A 21,889-nucleotide genomic window follows, 5' to 3' on the forward strand; every position below is an offset into this window, starting at 1 on the left:
TGAAAAGGTGTAACAACACTGTCAGTCTTTTTTATAGGAATGGTGGTATATCATTAACATAAATTAGGAAGGTCCCAAAATACTATCTTGAGGCGGCAATTTTTGTCAAAAATATAATTTTAATTTTCCTACGAGCTATCAATTTTCCCTGGAAAGGCCACCTTCGAGTCATGGCGACACATATAATGAACTGACGAGCCATACATTTGACACAATTTATGTTACCATGTACTACAACTACAAACGCCAACGCTCAGTTAAAATATGGTAAAACATATGTATATTTACTTAATAGATACATAAATATTTAATAAATAACGAGTATATTGCTTCAGTCGTTGATGTTCTCATTGGGTGGTTTAACATACACCGGTGCATTTGCTTCCCACCCTACAACATGATCTGTAACCTTAACTTGTATTACATTAATTAACTATTTACCATCTGGAACAGCTAAATCAATGTCCACATCAACAAAATCCGGGTTTAAGCCCAGGTCACTTTCTTCACTCTTTTGAGTATTCACCTCAATGATGTTCTCTATCAATTCGCTACTGTCTTCTTTGGTTTCATCAATCATTATTCTGCTATCTATGGTCCAATTTCTATTAATGTATTTGAATATGTTACGGTTATTACCTGATAATGTTGGGATTGCGACTACTTCTTTGGGAATACATGTGCTAACATTGTATCTCTGAAAATATGTACTTTACTTAACAGACATGTCACAAAATTAATCACAAGAGCTAAAAGAAAGAAAGAACAAAGCGTTTTCTTTAACCAATCGGAGAAAAGCTTGTCTAGAAATGCGGACTGCAATACTACAGTGCAGTTGTTTGTATTAAACTGAAAACGTAAATTACCATTGTCACTTGTATGTCAGGATTGTAGTAATCGTACAGTTTCACATTGGCATCCATTCGCGAACCAATTCTTGAATGTTCCACTATCGTAAATGGAACACAAATAGGTTCATTATCGATCTCAGTAAAATATAAAACGACTCTGTTAATACTCTCTTCAAACTTTTTCACTTCTGCAATTAAAAAAATTAAACTTTGGTCCATGGATGTGTACCCTACTTGACTGATTCTCTTCAACTAATCGAAATAGGGATGCTCTGTCAGGTTCATATCCTGACGGCAACGTGATTTCCAAAATCGCCATGTTTGAGTGTATTGCATTACCTACATAAGATACACAGGCGGACACTACAGCCATTGAACATTGATCACTGCTAGAAACTGAATCAACATCAACAGCCAATTTAAATGCCTCGCTGTTTGCGACACTTTCCAAATTGTAGTCTAAATTGGACTGAATCAGAACACATCCTTTTCCCTCAATTGTTACATCGACTTTATTAGGTAACTTCTTGACGATTTGTTCTTTAGTCTTTAATCGGTCTTTAGACTTGATAATTATTTCGTTTTCTTCCTGCCCAAGTGCGACAGTTACGTGCAAATCTGTTGTAGAGCTGTGCACCAGTAGTGCATACTTTGTAATTGCATCTAATGCGACCACTGTATCCTGAAAAGTCGGTATAAATAAATGAAACTATTAGTGTGGCATACCTGTGTCGATATAAATCCACCATGTCCACCGCGTTGAGACGTTAACCAACGAACGGCCGCATTTGCGTAAATTAAGTTTTCGGTACTATTTTGGTACACTAAGGACATTAAAACGTAGGCTGTCATTTCAATGTTTGTGGACGCTGCACCTGTCGGGAAAATTACACAGCTTTTAATTCAGACAAATCGACAGGTTATATTAAATTATGAAAAAGGGCGAGCGCGCATGCGCACACTAGAAGGGCAGAATTTCTCAGTTTTAAACTAGACGTCTGAAAAACTCCGCGCGAACGTATGCGCAGAGGTAAATTTTTTATTTCTGGACAGATCTTATTAACATTTTAACAGTAGCTCCTATTATTATAACCCGTGAGAAGTTGCGCAAGTGCAAATGCGCAGAGGTAAATTTGTTACTTGTGAACTGACTTGACTGAAATATTAACAGTGGCACTTTTTAGTAAAGGATAATCGGTCGATTATATTAAACTTTTTTTAACAATATGACACTATCACCTCTATCTGAGCAAAGTATAATATTTTTATTGTTTAATTTCGTCAATAGCTTCAGTCTTAATTTTTTTTAGATTCTTTTCAACATTTCAGATTTCTTTGATTCTTCAATTTTTTACCATTTTTAAGTTTTTAGCCATTTAACGAAAATCAGGACAAACCGTTATTTGAAAAGCACCTTCTGTTAAAATTTCAGAAAAATCAGTCAATCGACAAGAGAGTTGGTTCTACGCATGCGCAATTAATGTTTTACAAACCAGCCAATTTTCTTTTTTCTATCGTACCTATCATTTAGTAGCTTCCTCAGTTAAATTGGGGTTTAAATCAAGAACTTTGTCCTAAAATGATCGCTAAAACTAAAACTGAGTTTTGGAGTATAATATTTTATTTTTTGCTATAACTTATTTGTAAGTGCCATACAAAAAATCCTTCCTTGGTGCAAGCCTCTACACCATAACGAACCAATAAACAGTGAAAAAAGTAGCGCAATAGAGAAGACCTAATTTTATAGTGACACAACCGTAGGGACAAAATTGCCACAATAGCGCATTTTTTATTTTTGTGCGCTAAAGAAACTTCTTTTGGACTATATTTGATTTGCGCTTACGCAACTATTTTTTAATGAAACGGATATGTTCAAATATGTTTGTAATTTCGTGAAGATTGAGATGTCTACATACAAAATTTGATTTAAATATCTTAAATTAAAAAAAAACGGATTGCGCTATTATATTCGTTATGGCTGGCTGTCCGGCTGAGATCTCAGCAATTACAATAGTTAGAGACTTCAAAATTTCACTAAAAGCTTTCTGCTAGTGTAGATGTGTAGGCTCTAGTCTATTTGAGATGAAATAGATAATTTTAAACTTCGCTAATAAAATACTGATCGATATTACCAAAAATGCGTTTTCATCATACATGCTGATTTACAACTTGTTTGCTCTGAGACGTACTTGAGGAAGAACACCCTCAATCAAGGGGACAAGAGACACATTGATTTAAGTGATAAATTGCATGCATACCTGATGAACTCCACCACACCAAATTGTCTTGTTGCGTAGCTACTTGCAGAAGCTTGCTCAAGCAACGCTTGGCCTCACTTTCCCATCCAATTAGAGACAATGCATAGGTACTTATTGCCAGAGTATATTTATCAGGGGAAAAGTGGCCCCTTATACAATATTTTGCGTTAGTTTTCACTTTTTCACTTAATTCAATTCCCGATTCCAATAAACTAATAATGACATACGACGTCAACGCCGCCGTGCTGTTCTCAGTAAGCGTACCACCCTAAAACAACACTTAAAGTAAGCAAAGAAGTGATATTTCAATTTAAACCATGTCGTGGAAAACATGCGAGATTGTCGCAAAACACCCATTCTCAAGCTGATTATTGATAATCCACCGTACTGCGTTATTAATAACGTTTTGGTCAATATAAACATACTCTTTGGATTGTTGCAGGACTTTAACCACAAATGCTGTTAAAAACGTCGATCCAGACTGGTCATGGTAACCGAACGCCGAAAATGAGCCATCGTTGTGGACGTAATCCAGAATTCGTTGATACCCTGAAAGGACCAAGGTATCTTTTACACAAAATCCGTGCATGCTTACCAATTTTAAGATTACGCCTGGCACGTTGTTGCAGTGAAGGTGTTAAACTTCCTGTTGCTTTCAAATATTGTAAAATGAAAAGGTTGGGCGCTAGAGTTGCCATAATTTGTTCACCGCAACCAGTTGGCACAACGAGTAGTTTTTCCAAATTCTACAAGGATTCAATGTTTCTTGGATCACTGATACTGTATCTTACATGAATTGTAGGTCCTAACAGATCACCATTAATAACTAACTTCGCTTTAGCGGAATTTTCAATCATATCTGTCGGTAATTCCAATGGCCAGCTGATGTTGTTAATTTGAGTTGTGTCTACAAGGAACTAAAATTTTCATGGGCGACATTGAAATAGTAATTTTTACCGTTGGTGCATAGAATAACTGACTTGGTAATGGTCACGGGATGCCCTTCTGCTTCAATAACTACTTCTTTTGCGACCATGTCTCTAAGTAAATTATACATAGTTAATGCATAACAGTACAACACGTTGCATAAAGAAGGAAGGGATATGAATTAAGGGCGACCCGATTAGTTTACGAGTTGTGAACTCGATTATACTCGGCGAGGTAAATCATGAAGTGGGGTTTGCAGATTGAAATAATTGATTTGACGAAAATAGTGATCTCACTAATACCTTCTATTTATGATGACTTCAGGTCCACATTCCTCAGGGTAGGACGATTCGATTTCCGCCATTACGTTTATACTCGATTTGCCAAATATAAGTCCTTGCAGTGTAAACAGCACCGTTTTGCTTTCTCTAGCTGAAATACAGTGAACTTGGCTGCGTTTTTCAGTGCCTTCTGGCATAATCAATCCATCTGAAAATCCCAACGTAACTCGCACCTAATTTAAATATCGTATGCATTCAGAACTGAAAGTGCTATACTCACAGGTAGGCTATGATTTAAGTAATTGTATAGTATTACATCTAAATGTAAATACTCATAACGTTTAATGGAAGGTGGCGACACCACTTCAACGAAGAACGGTAAAAATACAGTTATCTCAGTAGGTCGACTTATTCCAACCCCTAATTTTTGTGAAATACACAATGTGTTGGTTACCCAATTTGTTATTGTGTGTGGTAAGTCTCTAGAAATTTTAGTGTGATGTTGTCTACAAAATAACGTACAGAGATCCTCATGCATTGACATCGTTCTTTTACCCAATGGGAACCAACTCCCACAACCAAGTCTCCGGAAAGAATGATCTTAAATGACTTCCATAGCTATCCGCATTGATGTTGTAGTACGACTCTGGCATAGAATTTGACAAAAACTCGGCAGCTGCAATAAACTCATCGTTCTGCAATTGATTGCATATATTTTTACTTACCCCTCGAATCGGGTAGGTTACTGCTTTCTGCCGGTTCATGAATCATTAGTGGGCCTACAATTGATGTGTGTAGGAAGGCAATTATTGTACTTTGTTTGTACACTTACTTACCATCTTGTAAACACGGTTTCATAATTATTTTCATGTTGGTTATAACGACAACTCCAAAACTCTGAAAGAATTGTAAATATTCGACTGTCCGTGACCTTTTTCTTGAGCATTTATTATTTATTTTGAAATTATAGTAAAGAAAAGATTACCATGAACAAGTGTTTAGAAGCCGTTTATCATTACTATTACCTACTATATGTTGCAGATACTTGATGAGAAAGTTTTGAGGAGTTTCTGTTTTAAATAGAATGATATATTATGCTGTTTTGTTTGTCTCTTGGGGAAAAGATCGATTAGCCATTTATAATCGATTAATATTCATCATAATCGTTTTCCGTTTTTATGAGAATCGACTATCAGATAATCAATCATTGTTATGATATTGATTGGTCGATCAATCCAATATTGGTATTGATCAACTACGGGAATGTCAGATTCCATAGTATCTTCATGTTCCTCAAAGTCTTCAGATTTCTAAGATTTTTAGTATTGTGACGTAAATTTAATTACGTGGTTTTATTTATTTAATTTACAATAAATGTAGAACATCACACGAATGCTAGCACGAACGTATCAATGTAGGAACTGAACTCGAAACACAATTCGATATGTTTATGTAGCAAACAACAGGCTTTCTAAAATGTTCTCAAGTGCTCAAGGACACTTCCGAATGTTCTCAAGCAAACACGTCATATTTCTAGTAAAGTCACATTCGCCTTTGTTCTTTATCGCTGATGACTAATCTATCATGGCGCCTCGTTGTCTATCGAGATTTTTGGACTGTTTGGTACAGTATCATAAGATTATTAAGGTCTATGATGATTCTATACAATGAGTGAGCAACAAAATTTGGATTCAGAGTTGGCCCCTGTATCGTGTAATTTTTTTGAATTTTTGGTTTTATGTTTGAATGGGCGGGGTATCAGGCAAGGCTGCTCTACCAACCCAACCCCCTATCCTATATAACTATATAACTAGGGACCCTTAGTACCGCAGTCCAACTTCAACTGAACCAAACGAAAGGCGACCGTTATTATCAATTATTTACAAAAGTTGATTATTTAACATTTCATAATTCAATTTATTAACTTAACATTAACTTGTAAGTACTTATAATCGCACACCCTTTCCTTGGTTAGGTATACTACTTAGTAACATAATACAGATGCATATTTAAAAAAAAATGCACTATTTGGAATTCTTGGAATTTTTGCTTTTTTTTTTAATTTTTCTGAATTTGGGTTTGTGTACTTAACTTTATAGTTTTCCGGCTTCAGGGAACAAATTGAATTCTGTTCTGGTTTTACGTGAGTTTTTGAATTTTTTTTGGATTTGCATATATTCGAATATTTTAATGTTTTCTTTCCATTGCTGCTGGTTTCATATTCACATGTTCATGGTACTTGTTTCTTATTCAATTAATAAATGTAATTGCTTCAAATATTAGCAACCACCATTATAATTATGAGGTGACATCAAATTCATGTAAATAGTAAATTATGGCAATAAATAACAGTAATAATTACATCAAAGGCTTCAAATGTATCAAACTGATTTGATGAACTCATTCCATAATCCCTTTTACTCCTTTTTCGTGGACTTTCTTCTGCCGCAATTACTACAAATTAAAATCCTTATTGTATTTTTACAACTGCAGTGCGTTAATTCTTTCACTTATTAATTGTTTTAAGCTCATTTGTGGTGTTACATGTACATTTGCGATTTTTTTACTCTGGAAATTAACAAAGTTTATTTTCTTCAGATTTTTTATCAAATGGTCGTTACATATTGGCACTAGATCTGACCTTACCCCTTGATACTTGATACTTTGACATATGCCTGATGGCATCGCCGCGCCGCCTCCTCCATGATATAGTCAACTGTCATGGGGATGCGTCCCTGATAGGCACTATCAGGGGCGTTTCACCACTACTTTTGTTGCCATCGCGCTGGGACGCGACATATGCCAAACAATGGAGGATTGGGGGGGGGGGGGGGTTGTGGGGAGGCTAACTGGGTGTTATATGACCCGAAAGTACTAAACTTATTTTCCATGATTTCAATTGGCAACATCATGGGAACCAACCACTTTGTGCCACATTTCCGGGTACACACAAAACAAAAGAATCAACCATTTCGATTGATTAAGATGAAGCACTCATAGGATGTTCAAATAGAATGTAACACCCCAAAATTACTCCATATAATTTTGATACTGGCCCAACTTCTTACCTGCTGATTTCTTCTGAGAGCGAGGTAGGCAATTTAACTTATTCGAATGTTTTGGTGCGTGTTCAACTAAAAACGATTCTAAAAGTGCCTTAATGCCCAACTGTGTATTCTGAGCGACCGCAACTGCTTTATCAATTGCAGTAACTGCGCACAACGATTGTGGAGAAGTTTTTATGGTAAATGATGCTTTTTCGCCTGGATAATACTGACGGCTCGAAAATGAGGTTTCTACCTAAAACAATGTGTGCATTTCTCATTTTAAATCGCTTTAAATACCTTGTTCATTAGGCAATTATGGATTGGGACCTCCAAGTTTGCAGCAACTACTTCGCCATTTTTCAAAACGTGGTATATAATTACTTCATACCTGGCAATAATATTTATGTCCATTTTAAATTTTAGCAGAAACTTGCTAGAAGAGGCTTCTCTCTTGGTATACCTGTGTGTGCTACCAACTACATTTGCCAGCTCTGTGAAATTAAATAAACGGTGTTTGTGTATAACACCATTTATTGTACCAATTCTGTGAATGTTGTTACGTGCTTTGATCTAATATGAAACACAGATTTTATTCTGTGAACTTTTGCAGAACGCCTTACCATATAATGAAAATCGATTCGTTCGTGATTACGTAACTTAGGTATGGCATAGTGAATTGTAAATTGTTGCAGTTCTTTGCATTTTGCGATTCCTCGGTGCGTCTGATCTATTCGAATGTAACTTCCACTGTGAGAATGCCAACGGTTAAGTGTAAGGTAGGCGTTAATTTCTTTACGTAAAGCGTCTGGGTATTTCTGTTCTCTTTTCCACTCTAGCTGCAGAGTATGGTTTAATGATTTGGCCTACAATTAAGTGCCTCGTCAATTTAAAAACCAAGATATTAGCAGTTTTGGTGCAGGACAATAACTCTGTTCTAGTCATACTTACATATAACCGTATTTGAATGATATTATCTTTTACAGGAAGTATGTTAAAAGAAATGGTATTGTCTCTGCCAAAAGTAAAATTCGAGCACTGTTTAATGTCCACAATGTTCCAAATTTTTTCTACTGCAACATTGTAACAAACTACAATGGTTTCACCACTGAGTGGAACAAAATTTTCTACTGCTCTAATTAGTCCATAGTATGGCAGTCCGGGTTGAAAGTGCCTATGGGTATCGATAAACTTCAACTTAAACGGATGGTTAGTAATTGTAATACTAGAAGTTATGGTTTCCGATCGATCCGAACCCTTCTCTGTTATTGTTGCTATTACATTTATGTCTGTGTTGATATATTGTTTCAAGTTTAGTTCCTCATTGGAAAATTCAATACGTGAGCATCCATTACGCAACTGAAAATACAGGTAGTTTGTGTTTACATGAAAATCAGTGGACATACCTGTTTAGCTTTGTTGATCGTCTGACGGTTTTCGTTCATTGTGATTCTAACCATTCCTATTCCTTTGACACTTTCTCCATAGAAGTACCTTTAACGTATACTATGTAATGTATATATTCACAATTAGAGACATACTTTCCACATAAATTAAATTTCACTCTGTGTGCTCCCGAGTAAATTTTTTGTGGAGTTTTCAAATTTATTGAAAATCGTGGTAAAACATAGTTACTGACCTCAAACGTTTTTGATGTTTCTATTAAATCAATCATCCATTTTCCCTAAAAATAATTGTTTCTTTTAATATATCCATTGAGGCCTAAGTAAATTACACGCAGATACGCTCGCATGGACCCTATGTGATTTACTGTCGTGAAAACAAGTACCACTTTCCATACGATTTTTCGTTAAAAAAAGTTCGATAATTTCATCACTATGTAAAAAACGAAATTTTGTATATTCGAGAACATGAAAACGAAACAAGGTAGTTCTTAATTTGTAATTTGTAAATATTCTTCAACTGCAACAAGGAAAAATCATGATTTCAATTTGATCCGACGCTCAAAACATGGCATTAGAAAATTCCTTTAACATTTTATTGAGATTCACATAGGCCTGATTGTACCATGATAGCTCATCTTCTGTTCACTTGATTGGCCAAATGAAGAAATTTTATTGGTTGCAATTCAAAAGCTCTCTACATAATCAAAATTTTTAATTATGTCAGTCATATGAACTGAAGTTGAACTGTCGTAGTACAACCGGCCCATATAACAGAGGTCCTATAATAAAAAAAACAGGCTGTTTCAAATTAAGTCAGCACTATTGCTCATTTTCTTAGTTGTTGGGTTAGAAAGACTGTTAAATTACCAAAATTGTATATTTTTGTCTACTGATTCCAAAACTGTAATAAAAAAAACAAAACAACTTCGCATTTAGATAGTATCAAAAAAGTAACTTTTAATATGGAACACCCTGTATATTATTACGTCACATGAAGACTATTAACTTCTCTACAAAAGTCAATTATTTTCGTTTCGATCTAGTTATTATCCATGAAAATGGTAAAAATGTTTGTTATAAAGTATGTGACCTCCAACTTGAAAGTTTATTACATAGTGCTGTTTAAGTTCACTTTCATGCTTTTTACGCGCCTTTTACTGAAGAAAATAAAACGTTTTTGTCTTTTGCACACCTTCTTTAACATAGGTAGGTATCTGTTGTAACATATGTAAGTTATTTTTATAGGTATTACAGTACTATATACGTTTGTTTATTTTCATTTATTAATGAATAAACAATGGTATTACTTAATTTCACCTGTTATTCTTGTTTTGAATACTATTATGTATTTTTATCATTTTCATGGATAATTAGATCCAAATGAAAATAATTGAAAAATCTTGGTTATTTGAAGTATTTTAGATATGTTGTATTAAGTGTGTATTAAGAACTTTTGTAGAGAATTTAGCTGTCAAATGGTATACTAACATACAGGGTATTCCGTATAAAAAAGTCACATTTTTGTTATTATCTGAAAAATGTGATGTTTTTTTTAACTACATATTTGGATTCAGTAGAAAAATTCACACTTTTCATAATTTAACCGTCTTTCTCACTCTACAACTAAGAAAGTTGGCAATAGTGCCAACTTAACTTGAAACGGACTGTAGGTATAGTTTTGTTCCGAAATAAATAAAGATTGTAGTACATGCTCAACAAATTTCATGAAATTCGTGTCATGTACTGTGTGGTCCAGAATTACAGTTCGAATTTTTTATCCGAATTTTCAATAAATTAATTGTGGTTTATTATCGTGCTAAAAAAGACCCGGCACTTTGTTCTTGGTAGCCATGAATTTGTAAGGCTGTCTGATTACACCAATAATTATCAGATTTTATAATTTTAATTGTGACTATAGCTCTATCCATAGAAGCCGCCATTTTTAGAATCTTAATTTTATACTTAAATAAATAATGGCTTACTTTTGTAACATCTGGTGGCAGTTGGTGCTCAAGTTGTACCAGACCCAATTCCGTTGGAATATTTTCCCAAATCGTGACTGTGATTCCATTGGGATTTAAAATTTTAATAACTGGTATCTACAAAACCAAAATATTATTTTACCTTATAAGCAGAAGTAATTTTTTTAGATGTACTTCAAAATTTCCATTTGCGGAATCTTTGTTTATATAAACAAAGGTTGCATTAAATAGTAGTAAATTACAAAAACAGGTAAAAATAGATAAGTGATATTATAATATAGGCATTCTTTTAAATTTTAAAATCCTATTTCATGGAGCTCCACTGAGGTTTTATGGAACAATAATAAGTACAACCTGTTTATATTAAATATTTAGTCAATATTTTTTTCATTAATATTGTCCAGTGTTGGTGTTGATATCAATAAAATTTAGGAATTACAACGCATATCTTCTGTTATCTGTTGATATGACTTAAAATTGTACTAAGCTATGGTAAGTGTGTTCCATTTGCTACTACAATTTTTGATACTACCAAAAGAATATTTGTCACCATTATTTACACAACTTGGTCCCAATTTGATCAACACCAGGTGGAGTTGTAATCTTGTAGTGAGTGTAAAGATGAACATCATTGTCATTTGATTTAGGAATTGGATGAAGTACATTTACAATATAATTATTTTACCTACAGCATGTTTAATGGGTGCCTTCAGATCCGGTGTCAAAACCAAAATTCGTATTTTGACCTTATCATTTGCCTTGTAGATATTTTTGTCCGTTTCTATGAAGATTATATTGTAGCCAGGATAGATCAGTACTGGTTCTTGTGTATGACCGGAATGCAATTTTCCATTTGCGTGAAACTGCATGTGCAAACTTGCAAATTGAGCAACTTTGACGTGCGATCGGAGTTTAGGAACTGCGATAGGGAAACATTCGTGATCTGTAATTTATAGTTGAAGTTCATCACACTGTAGCTATAAATACAAACTTATCGCAAGTTATTAGCATAATACTAAAATTGTGATAACACTATTTAGGGCAATTGAAAAGAGTATGTAGAGGTCATGGATGGATAAGTTAATTTAGCAAGTTTAGTTTAGAAAGCGGTTCTCACCTGAAGACATCAAGTGTGTGGTTGAGTGATGTTTTTCTCTAATTTTTATTTCTACCTTAACTTCTGGAGGCGGGATTGTATCATGTAAGGAGAGACAAACTGTTTCATTTTGTCCAGCTATTAGTGTTTTCGGAGATGTAAATATAAATCGCGATTTTCCTCTTTTCAAATAATCACTGAAATTCCTTACGTTTGGATTTTAATTTCTAACTGCCACTATTACCTACCTGTCATCATCACTCCATGCATATTGCATAACAGTAAGTAACACTAAAAACTTGCTTAAATCTTTCATTGTCTCTAGCACTGTCATTAGAAAAAGCCACTCATGTTGCAATGGAAGTGTTTATGAATATTAACGATTTGTTTCCTTTATGAACTTTGACATGTATATGGCTTATCTTATTACTTGGTTAGGGATTAATACCCTTTCTACAGTCTATGATAAATGACATACCATACTAGAATTTAAGGTCAAACTACTACAATACGTTAGCAGTAATAATACTTATTGAAAAACAATGTCGTTTTGTTTTTTTTGTCGGAAATGATAAATGCATGTTATCAATCTGCTTTTGTTTGAAGTTTTTCATTTTCAACACACTTCCGGAACTGTCTGTTCTTTAATCTCAACTGATATCAATAAATTATATTTTAATATTTGACCATTGAGCTTCGAAAATCGTGTATAGACACATGTTTCATTTCAAAAAAATTGAGTGAAATTATACAGAAATAAAAACTGCAGTGTATTAAAATAACATCATACCCATTATTTGTAATCGCATATCATTTCTGTAATCATTAATTAATTCTGAAAAAACCAGTAAAGCAATGATGAAGTAATCGTAAGTGACGATTGCAAGACAAAGAGCGCGTCTTTTTCTTTCTTTCTTTTTTTTTGCTTCAATGGCTACATAAAATGTTTTCTCAATTTAAATAGAAGACTAATTTTTATTGTTGTTACATGAACAACCTTCATTCTTAGATGCATTTTGTCAAACTCTCAGTTACTAAAAATTAGTGATGGGTATGCATTTGGTATATAATAGATATTAGTGTTATTGTGAGAGGAATATCTGAATTTTGAAAAATTTGTTACTATTTTCATTTCCTACCCCACAGCGCTGGTACAGAAAATTGTAGATCTTTGCCAAATCACAGACGCCGTTTTTCTTACCCAGATAAGCACATTTAAAGAAGCGTGTATAGGAATCAGACGACTTCATTATTGTTATATGCCATACAGTGACCGAATGTATTCTAAATATCAATGGAACATTCCATATTTCAATTATTAGAATAAGGACTTTCAGGGAAAATTATTTTGTCACTATAGGTAACAATGATGAAATGATTCCTCATTGCTGGAGGCATAGTGTCATGACGACGTCTATTTACAAATGAACAGGGGATATAAAAATTATGTAGGGGAATGAACCTTTACCTCACATACCGGGAACGAATCATAGACAGAAGGGTAAGGGATATATGGTAATATCTGAAGGTCGGTTTGTTTTTATGCCTCGAATGAGCACAACGAACACCTTAATTGTTTATGGATGTTATGTACGAGTGGAGTTGAGAAAGATCAAAAGGGACATGGCAAGAAACTAGTGATTCAAAGAGCAGGGAAAGGTTGTGGAGGTTGAGAAAGAGGATGGATTTGTAGATAAGTGGCCTTGGCGAAGACCTAAAGGAAGATGGATAGACTGTGTAGAAGATAATTTGAGGAAGCAAGATTTAAGATCTGTGGACATTGGATATCAGACTGGATGAACGAAGAAAGCGAAGAACAGTGACCCCTAAATAGTGTAAGCTGAAGATAAAGAAGAAATTTATAAATATAATAAAAAGTTGCATTTCGCTGAAAATTCGAGGGTAATCTAAACAGTTTCGACTATGATGTTGCGACGAACTTTGGTACCTCGTACAAATGGCGTTAAATTTCGAAGAAGAGAACTAATCAGTACAATTAATAACAATAAAAAAGTTTACTTTGACAGCGTAAATTGTTCATAATCTTATTAGACTTTACTTTACAAATCAACCGCAGTAGCCGACGGGGCGGTGCGGTAGTCTTGGCGCAGTGGTACGGAATCTTGAGCGTTACCAGGAGTTTGTCAACCCTTGCTCCTGGTCAAGATCGGTCGGAAATTCGAAAGCCAGGGATAAGTCGGCTGGAGACAAACGGTCAATTCCAGAGTTCGGAAGGTTGGTCACTGGCAAAGAAGTTAAAACACACGGAAACGGCAGTAATTTCTCTAAGCGGGAATGATATCGACTAGCTACGGGAAAGCGCAACAAAGGAAAACAAACTCCATAAATCGATCTAAAAGTACACGCGTGCAAAACCGAAAAATGCAAAATAATCCCCTTCAAATCATGCTGTTACCTTATATAAAATTCCCAAAATGCGAAAAGGGAACATCGGACTTTCCACCCGGCCGGCGCGGCGTACGCTTATGATAACGTTCAAAAATTAAAACTTCGTTCATTAATTTCTCGCCTGTTATCATACACATCTGAGACCAGTCTTAAAATTCATGTTATTTAAGCGCGCTTCCAACAATACCAAACACGACGCATTTCGTTTGCTGCAATACAATTGATTAACTACGATTACTATACATTTATACTCAATTGGGCGCGGATTAAAATTCGGTAGTCCAGTACCGCCCAGTATTAATTGGAATTCTCGGATGAAGCAAGAAGTCGGCTTATCTATCGTACTACGGCGACCTTGTCCGATTTTGTCGTATAGTTTTAAATTAACGTAATAAACGGAACGGAAATCATAAAATATTAATTTTCTCTCGTCTTCCAAATGACGACAGGTTTTGGAGGCTGCAAGAATAATTAAAATATCTCATGGGAACAATTAGATACGACATCTTATTTTTCTTATGGGCGGTTAAATCGACGCTACAAACTAAAGCACTTTAAGTTCTATTATCGATTCCGAGAAGATAACTAGGTCTGGAAAGCTACAGTTCTTCGTAATCAAGTGCTCGTGCGAGTTCGTCCATGTACCGAGTGTTCATTAAAGCTGGTTGAAATCATATGCGAAAATGGGTGCTTCGTTAATACAATATTCCTTAGGTTCCATCTGCTGCCACTAGCACGTTGACGATTTTTTTAAGAACATGCAGCGCACGAATGTCGATTCTCTCTTAACCCTATACCTCAGAAGAACAACCACGAGTTTGACGCCATGCAAGTGCAAAGAGAAATTGTCTACATTTCTGTAATTACTGACATGTACATAGATGGCTGTAATAGACTACATAAAATTGTCTGTACTTGTTCATGTCTGTTATTTTTGGATGTGAGCCAGGACCATCCTTTTGAGCTTCCTTCCATGCACATTTTAAATTTTGAACATTGTTTTTTTTTTATTGAAATTAGAGTATTCGCGATTTAGATTGACAGTGAGACTTCTGGTAGCAGCACATAGTAATTCAGTTGCAATCAATGTAATTGCACCTTAAGGAGCAAGGATGGTTTTATTTATAATATTTTATCACGCTACTTTCAAGAATTTTAATTGCGATCAGTGCAATTATGTTATCAACAATAAGGATAATATTTAAGAAATCTTCGTTAACGCGTTGCTTCGAGCGTCGCGTCGATCGTAAAACAATCTAATATACGGGGTGTCAATTTTAAAACTTGCAGTCGGCCATATTTTCCAAACAAAAGAAGATACTGAAAAACGCGCAAAACCGTTTCGGGGGTATCGAGCGGGAATCAGAATGACGTTATGAATGTTAACCCTCCTGCCCCCCCTCTTCAAAAATCCTAAATGGCAACCCCATACTTAATGCTTTCCAGTGGTACCAATAAAGTCAATATTCATTAAGACAATTTAACAAAAATTTAATAATTAACAAAGAAAAACTAAATGTTGACATTGAGGGATTTATGACAAATTGGCCAAGAACTTAAACCTGAGCTGCTTCATTAAGCAGTCTCGGTTGCTTTCTTGCAACACACTTGTCCGTTCCGACACGTTACCAGCGACGGCGCCAGGGGCTGGGGGGCACGTACCCAATCTGTTAAGCAGAGTGCCCCTGCATCAAATTTTGACTTTTTTTAAAACTTGTTTTAGTGAATAATCGAATAAGTAAATGTCTTGTTACGGTATGCCAATTTTTTTTATTTGCTGTAGAATCTACAATGTTGGTGCCGACCTTAAGAAGATTGGGACCAATTTATGCCCACCTATCTCAGAAACACTGACGCCGTCGCTGCACGTTACGGACCGTTAAAAAACGTTGAACATAAAAGACATTGAATTAAACGTCTCTGCGCACATTAGCCCGTTCCTTCACGATTCCTTAAGTGTGTGTTAACGCGAACCGTCGCGTTGACGGACAAATGTGCGGCAACCTATTATTCGTCACATAATAGTTCATTCATATTCGAGTAGTTCTAGTGTATCAAAACTCGAACTACTGTCAAAGAAAAACCTAAATTTAAAGGTTATATTCAATCATCGTTTATACTGTTGAATGCCATGGATTTTAAATAGTTCTCATAATTTTTATCCGGAATGGGACTCGCCTGGCGATACTTCTTATTCCTGTTATGGTTTTCCTACTTTTTAATATCGGCGATATTACTATTCACCCATGGTTTTCTGTTGACAAGACTAGCTCAGCCGCTAAACGCTACATGCTTTCGATACTCTCCTAGTTGTTCGTTAAATCAAAATCAACATTTAGGTAGTAAACTCCCCGACGATCAGTGTAACGAAAATTTGATGAATTACCTTCACGATGCTTCTCATATGTGCCTTCCACCAAAGGCCAAAGTTATTCTAGTTATAATTGATGCACTTCGCTACGATTTTACAAAATATGATGGGAGTATTTCAAAACCGCTACCTTTTCAAAATAAATTGCCGGTTATTAATATGCTATTAGATAGCAACCCCACATCTACAAGACTGTACAAGTTCATTGCTGATCCTCCGACCACGACGATGCAAAGATTGAAGGCTCTAACAACTGGCAGTCTTCCTACGTTTATTGACGCCGGCTCTAATTTTGCTACATCGGAAATTAACGAAGACAACATTATTGATCAGGTTATGTCTGTGCTGTTCCTTTAAAGTATGCTAAATTAAGTGAATTGCTTTAGCTTCTAAATCATTTGGGGGAAACCGTTTTTTTGGGAGATGACACTTGGGTGTCTTTGTATCCCAGAAGATTTAAACGAACATATCCCTTTCCATCATTTAATGTGTTCGATTTGGACACTGTCGATAATGGAATTGTAAATAATTTATACACAGAAATCGAGAAGAAAGACTGGAACTTATTAATTGCTCACTTTCTCGGAGTGGACCACTGTGGGCATCGTTTTGGTCCAATGCATTCTGAAATGGCCAGAAAATTGACCGAGATGAATCAAGTGATACAGTGAGTATGCCATATGAAATATTTCGTATGTGTATTTAATATTTTTATTTACAGCAACATTGTAGAATCATTAGATAATTCTACCATCCTGATTGTAATAGGAGATCACGGAATGACCTCAACAGGTAGGTAACTTAAAAACATCCTCGAAAACATCTAAAGTTTTAAATATAACAATATCGAAAAAAGTGTTACAAAAAAGTTTTGGGGGGTTCTTCAATGTCTACTAGAACTAGGCAGTAATAATTTTAATTATACAGGGTTGTTCATAAAACTGTGGCACAAACAAATTGTATTTAATGGAAACATCTTGTGCATTATTTGATATTTCAATTCTCTTAATTTTAAACAAAATTTGCAAGAAGCACAATGTGCAGAAATTCAATCGTTTTTGGGTTATCGAGTTTTGAAAATAAACGCTATTTTTGTGGTTTATGAAAACGAAGTTATGCACAGCCCCACACAATCTTCCTCTATGGAATCATATTTGCCTACATACTCTCTCATTAAATAAAAAAGTTATTGTCTGAGTGTTGTGTTGGTTGCGCATTACGTACACAAAAGCCATAGTATCATTGCTCACATTTTCAGTTAAAAGGAAGAACGGTCATTAATATAAGTTTCTTGTAGGTGACCATGGTGGTGAAAGTGATGATGAAGTTACTTCTGCAATGTTCGTCCATTCAAAGCTAAAACTAGTATCAACCGAGCATAGTTTTGACAATGAGACAATCAAGCAAATCGATTTTGTTCCTACATTGTGCACAATTTTGGGAATACCAATACCATATTCCAATTTGGGCTCATTAATTATGGACGCCCTTCCGATCTCCAATACCGCTCTACCTTTTTCACAATGGCAAATTGATTTGTTCGCAGCATGGTCTAACATACAGCAAATGACAACATATATTAAACAATATGCGACAATAAGTGAAACGTTTAGCCAGGAAAAGTTGCAGAAATTATACGAGAAATTCGCTTTACTCAATGCCCGTGTTCGCACCGTCAGTAGTGAAGATGCTTACAAAGTTTTCATGCGACATGCGAAAGATTATAAAATTTTAATGAGGCAAATGTGCGAAGAGGTCTGGATACAATTCGATTCGTTTTCAATGTCAAGAGGATTAGTACTCACATTCATGGCTGTTTTCTTGATATACATGGTAGTAAGCGGTATCCCAGCTAGTCAACTACCAGAGATATTTACTAGTTCATTTATACCATGTTCTTATATTATGCTATTTATTGCTGCGGTAATTGCCAGTGGATGCTTTTACTACAACTTATCGGATAATTTACTGCCAACAGTGTACTTCACTACAGGATTGGTGTCCATATTTATGTTAGCAGTTTTGGTTATTCAAAATTGGGAAGCTATTTCAACGCATTGGTACAATTTGAGCAAAAACAGATCGGTTGTCGATTTGCTCTACCGCTTAATATTCCTGCTGTCTTGGTGTGGATTGCTTTCTAACAGTTACATTGTTGAAGAAGGAAATTTAGCCATGTTTCTGTTAATTTCTGTCACTTGCCTTATTGTCTGTAACAGTGGCGCAGTAAGTACAATTTTATATATTTTTCTATACCATTTCAGGCCACATTAGGGGAAGTGAACTAAAAGTGCCTATTTAGCACAATATTCTAGTTAAATGATTAAAGATTATTTTAAAAAAATGTTGCAAAGTATTTTTTAAATTGATGCAGGTGATTTTTTTGAAGAAGTTGAAGAACTGTTCGACAGTTGTGTTTTTAAATATGCACATAAAGTGTCTCCTTCAAATTTCATGAAATTCTGAGCATTTTTGTGACCCAACTAAAAATTTTCGTTGGGATTTCTTCAAATTTTTTAATTTTGGATTTGTTGTTATCACCCACAGATAAGTACCAAATTTCGTCGAGATTAGAATTTTTTTCGCACCCTCATTTAGGGATGTACCATCTTGGTTAGGAATTTTGGAAATATTTTTACAAAATTAGATTAGGCACACCCCAAAATAAAGTGGCGTTAGTTGCTAAGAAAAAAACCAAAAAATATTTTGAAACTTTTGGGGCCTCTCTCTTATCCGAGCTTTTATGACCCATTTTTTTATATACTTAATTTTACACCCTGTATAGCATATTCCATGTAAAAAATGTGGTATGGGGTAATGCACAGTGTCATATCAACTGCGTAATTGTGCAGGAATCAAATTTGGTACACATATCCATGAGCATAAAAGGGAAGAATCGCGCATGCGCAGGTGGTATCTGTGCTATCCACAGTAAATTTTTTTGTCATTGATATCAAACATTGATAATTAACCCAACAAAAAATACGACTTCAGTTGAGTTGTAGTTTCATCAGTAGGGCAAATTTTCTGAAAATGTTATCTGTATTTACTGTGACTAAAATACCAGCGATTTGGACCGCACAGTGCATTTGATGGCTTTACTTTGGCAGTTTCAGTGCAAATTACTCTTAGATCATATATACATTGATGTGGCTTCCCATCTACTTTCAATAAGGAGCATCTGTGCCAACATATCTAACAAAGACAGAGACATATTTTACACTGTAGTAGAACACCGCACATGCGCAGTAGCATACGAATGTAAACAGCTGATAACCATAGGCGTCCCAAAAATGGGTCACTTCATATTATATTATTATTAAGTTACGCATAGAATGAATTGCACTTTTTGGTCTGCTACGTTCACTACTAATTACACCATTTTAATTATACTTTCGTAAAAACTACTCCCATTTTCTACTGTCTACCATAAACCCCTTTATGTTCTCTGGAAATAACACGCCAATGAAATGCCGAGAATCTCAATTTGACAGACAACTCAATGCGCATGCTCAGTATTCTATTGTATAGCTATCTCTCTCACATATATTGGAACAGATTTAATGGCTGAACGCTATATCTATGGAATATATATGATCTAAGAAATTACCCCTCCTGTGATCTGTGTTTTGAAAAAAATATTTATATAAATGCATTACTAACTGTAGAGTGCCATTTTTAAGTAGAAATAATCGTATGTATTTTTTTCTAGAAAAAGACAATTTCCTTTAATTCCAAACTGAAGACCAATTGGCCAAAGTTGAAAGCGCTAGCGCTGTTCCTCATCATTGCGTGTCTGATACGTTTGTCCACACTGTACGGCAGATGTAGGGAAGAACAGAGGTGGTGTTTACAATCCCCATATGGCGAAGGAGCGAAGAGAGCCCTTCGATCAGAAAAGGCTGACTACCTCATATCTCTGGTAACCGTTGCTGTATTTGTAACCGCAACGCGTAATTGGCTGAGAGCCTGTGGTAACTTGTCGGGTTACTCGCTGCAAGTTTTACTGGCCAGGTACGCCCCGACTGTTATCGTCGTTGCCATTGGCGGATTTTGGGTGTTACACAGATTGCCACAGGAAGCAAAGAGTAAGATCACCTCAGGCATTCAATCGGACTCCCTAGCTTTGGTTGTATATGGGTCTGTGATAGCCGGAATCGGTAGTATCATTGTTAAACCATTATGCATTCAAATTATAAGGACCAAAGATACATCAACTCAGAACCAAACTGTTCCCCATATCTTTAATAAAGTTAAAGGCTTATTTAATAGTACCAAAGCTGAAAGTGACAATTTGAATGTACCCATTGTGTGTGGTTTAGGCACAGTGTACAGTGCCACCTTTACCATTATTGCAGTATATCTTACTTTACTCATTGTGTTGTTGCTTGGAGATGTAGTGGCACCATCGGCTGTTTTGTTATATTTCTCTGCAGCACTTATTTTGGTTGTAACTGCGATGTCACGGATCGAAGGAGGGCCTAATACAGGTAGAGACGAGGGTAATTTTATGGTATTACTATAACAGCTTACATTTCAGTAAAAGTGTTTGACGTACCAAGCGCTTATATATTGATGTGGATGCTTTTATCTTTATACTTCTTTTATGGATCTGGCCATCAAGCAACGTTCCCAAATATTCCATGGGAAGCCGCTTTCATTGGAAACGGTGGTGACTTTACAAACAATTACATACCAGCCCTACTTGTGATAATAAATAGCTTCGGACCTTATATACTCATGGGAGTCACTTTACCTCTGTTATGCATTGTACCTTTTACATTTTATGTTATGTTTCCTTCGATGTTCAGCAAGAGACACGATGAACAAAATGAAATTGCCCACGGTGAAATTTTGCTTTACGAACGCAATGGAATATTATTTACATCTGTATTTACGATCAGCTGCAGGTACATCTTATTCCATGCAGTTAGAGTAAGTATGCTACCTGGTTTCTTTGTTAATCATTGTGGGATGTTTAGATTTTTACGGCAATGTTGGCAGCGACTATTCACTGTCGGCATCTTATGGTGTGGAAGATTTTTGCTCCAAAACTGATTTTTGAAGCAGTTGGACTTATAGTAACCCTAATCTCGGTGTTGGGTGGCTTTCTGCTGCTAATATTAATTAACTTTAAAGTTGATAGGTTACTAACAGATCTTAATAAGAAGAGCAGGTGATATGACTGAAGTCAAAGTAATAAAAGTGGATTTAGAGATCATTGTTGCATTTTGTTATTCATTTCATTCTGCATACGTTGTTCA

The 21,889-nt window shown here is 35.4% G+C and overlaps 2 protein-coding genes and 1 long non-coding RNA gene across 4 annotated transcripts; 2 read left to right on the plus strand and 1 right to left on the minus strand.

Moving 5' to 3' along the window:
- Positions 1-257: 257 nt before the first annotated feature.
- On the minus strand, positions 258-12,327 carry LOC116160262 (pregnancy zone protein-like). 2 transcript variants are annotated; one of them, XM_031473424.1, is made up of 27 exons: positions 12,094-12,327; positions 11,867-12,042; positions 11,439-11,692; positions 10,750-10,866; positions 8,903-9,045; positions 8,768-8,855; positions 8,313-8,720; positions 7,985-8,227; positions 7,662-7,934; positions 7,386-7,617; positions 6,680-6,771; positions 5,154-5,214; positions 5,043-5,096; positions 4,873-4,993; positions 4,598-4,823; positions 4,339-4,550; positions 4,067-4,149; positions 3,901-4,016; positions 3,705-3,855; positions 3,426-3,658; positions 3,110-3,377; positions 1,578-1,726; positions 1,086-1,533; positions 867-1,039; positions 640-697; positions 442-591; positions 258-390 (listed from the first exon to the last, which is right to left on the minus strand). In XM_031473424.1, exons 1-27 carry the CDS (start codon positions 12,177-12,179, stop codon positions 332-334), a joined length of 4,674 nt encoding a protein of 1,557 aa, XP_031329284.1. In that variant the 5' UTR covers positions 12,180-12,327; the 3' UTR covers positions 258-331. The 2 variants fall into 2 exon arrangements, with proteins under 2 accessions (XP_031329284.1, XP_031329285.1); XM_031473425.1 differs by lacking the exons at positions 11,867-12,042; positions 12,094-12,327 and having other exon boundaries at positions 11,435-11,562.
- Positions 12,328-12,384: 57 nt separating this feature from the next.
- On the plus strand, positions 12,385-15,172 carry LOC116160265. The gene is made up of 2 exons (XR_004143169.1): positions 12,385-14,918; positions 14,969-15,172. It is a non-coding gene; the product is annotated as an uncharacterized LOC116160265 (long non-coding RNA).
- Positions 15,173-15,735: 563 nt separating this feature from the next.
- LOC116160266 (GPI ethanolamine phosphate transferase 3) lies at positions 15,736-21,844 on the plus strand. Its single transcript, XM_031473433.1, has 7 exons — positions 15,736-16,958; positions 17,012-17,292; positions 17,347-17,417; positions 17,923-18,851; positions 20,338-21,115; positions 21,166-21,560; positions 21,608-21,844. The coding sequence occupies exons 1-7, from the start codon at positions 16,422-16,424 to the stop codon at positions 21,803-21,805; spliced, it is 3,189 nt and encodes a 1,062-aa protein (XP_031329293.1). The 5' UTR covers positions 15,736-16,421; the 3' UTR covers positions 21,806-21,844.
- Positions 21,845-21,889: the final 45 nt, after the last annotated feature.

Source organism: Photinus pyralis, unplaced genomic scaffold (genome assembly GCF_008802855.1).
Source record: "Photinus pyralis isolate 1611_PpyrPB1 unplaced genomic scaffold, Ppyr1.3 Ppyr1.4_LG1, whole genome shotgun sequence".
In the NCBI taxonomy this organism is placed as follows: Eukaryota; Metazoa; Arthropoda; class Insecta; order Coleoptera; family Lampyridae; genus Photinus; species Photinus pyralis.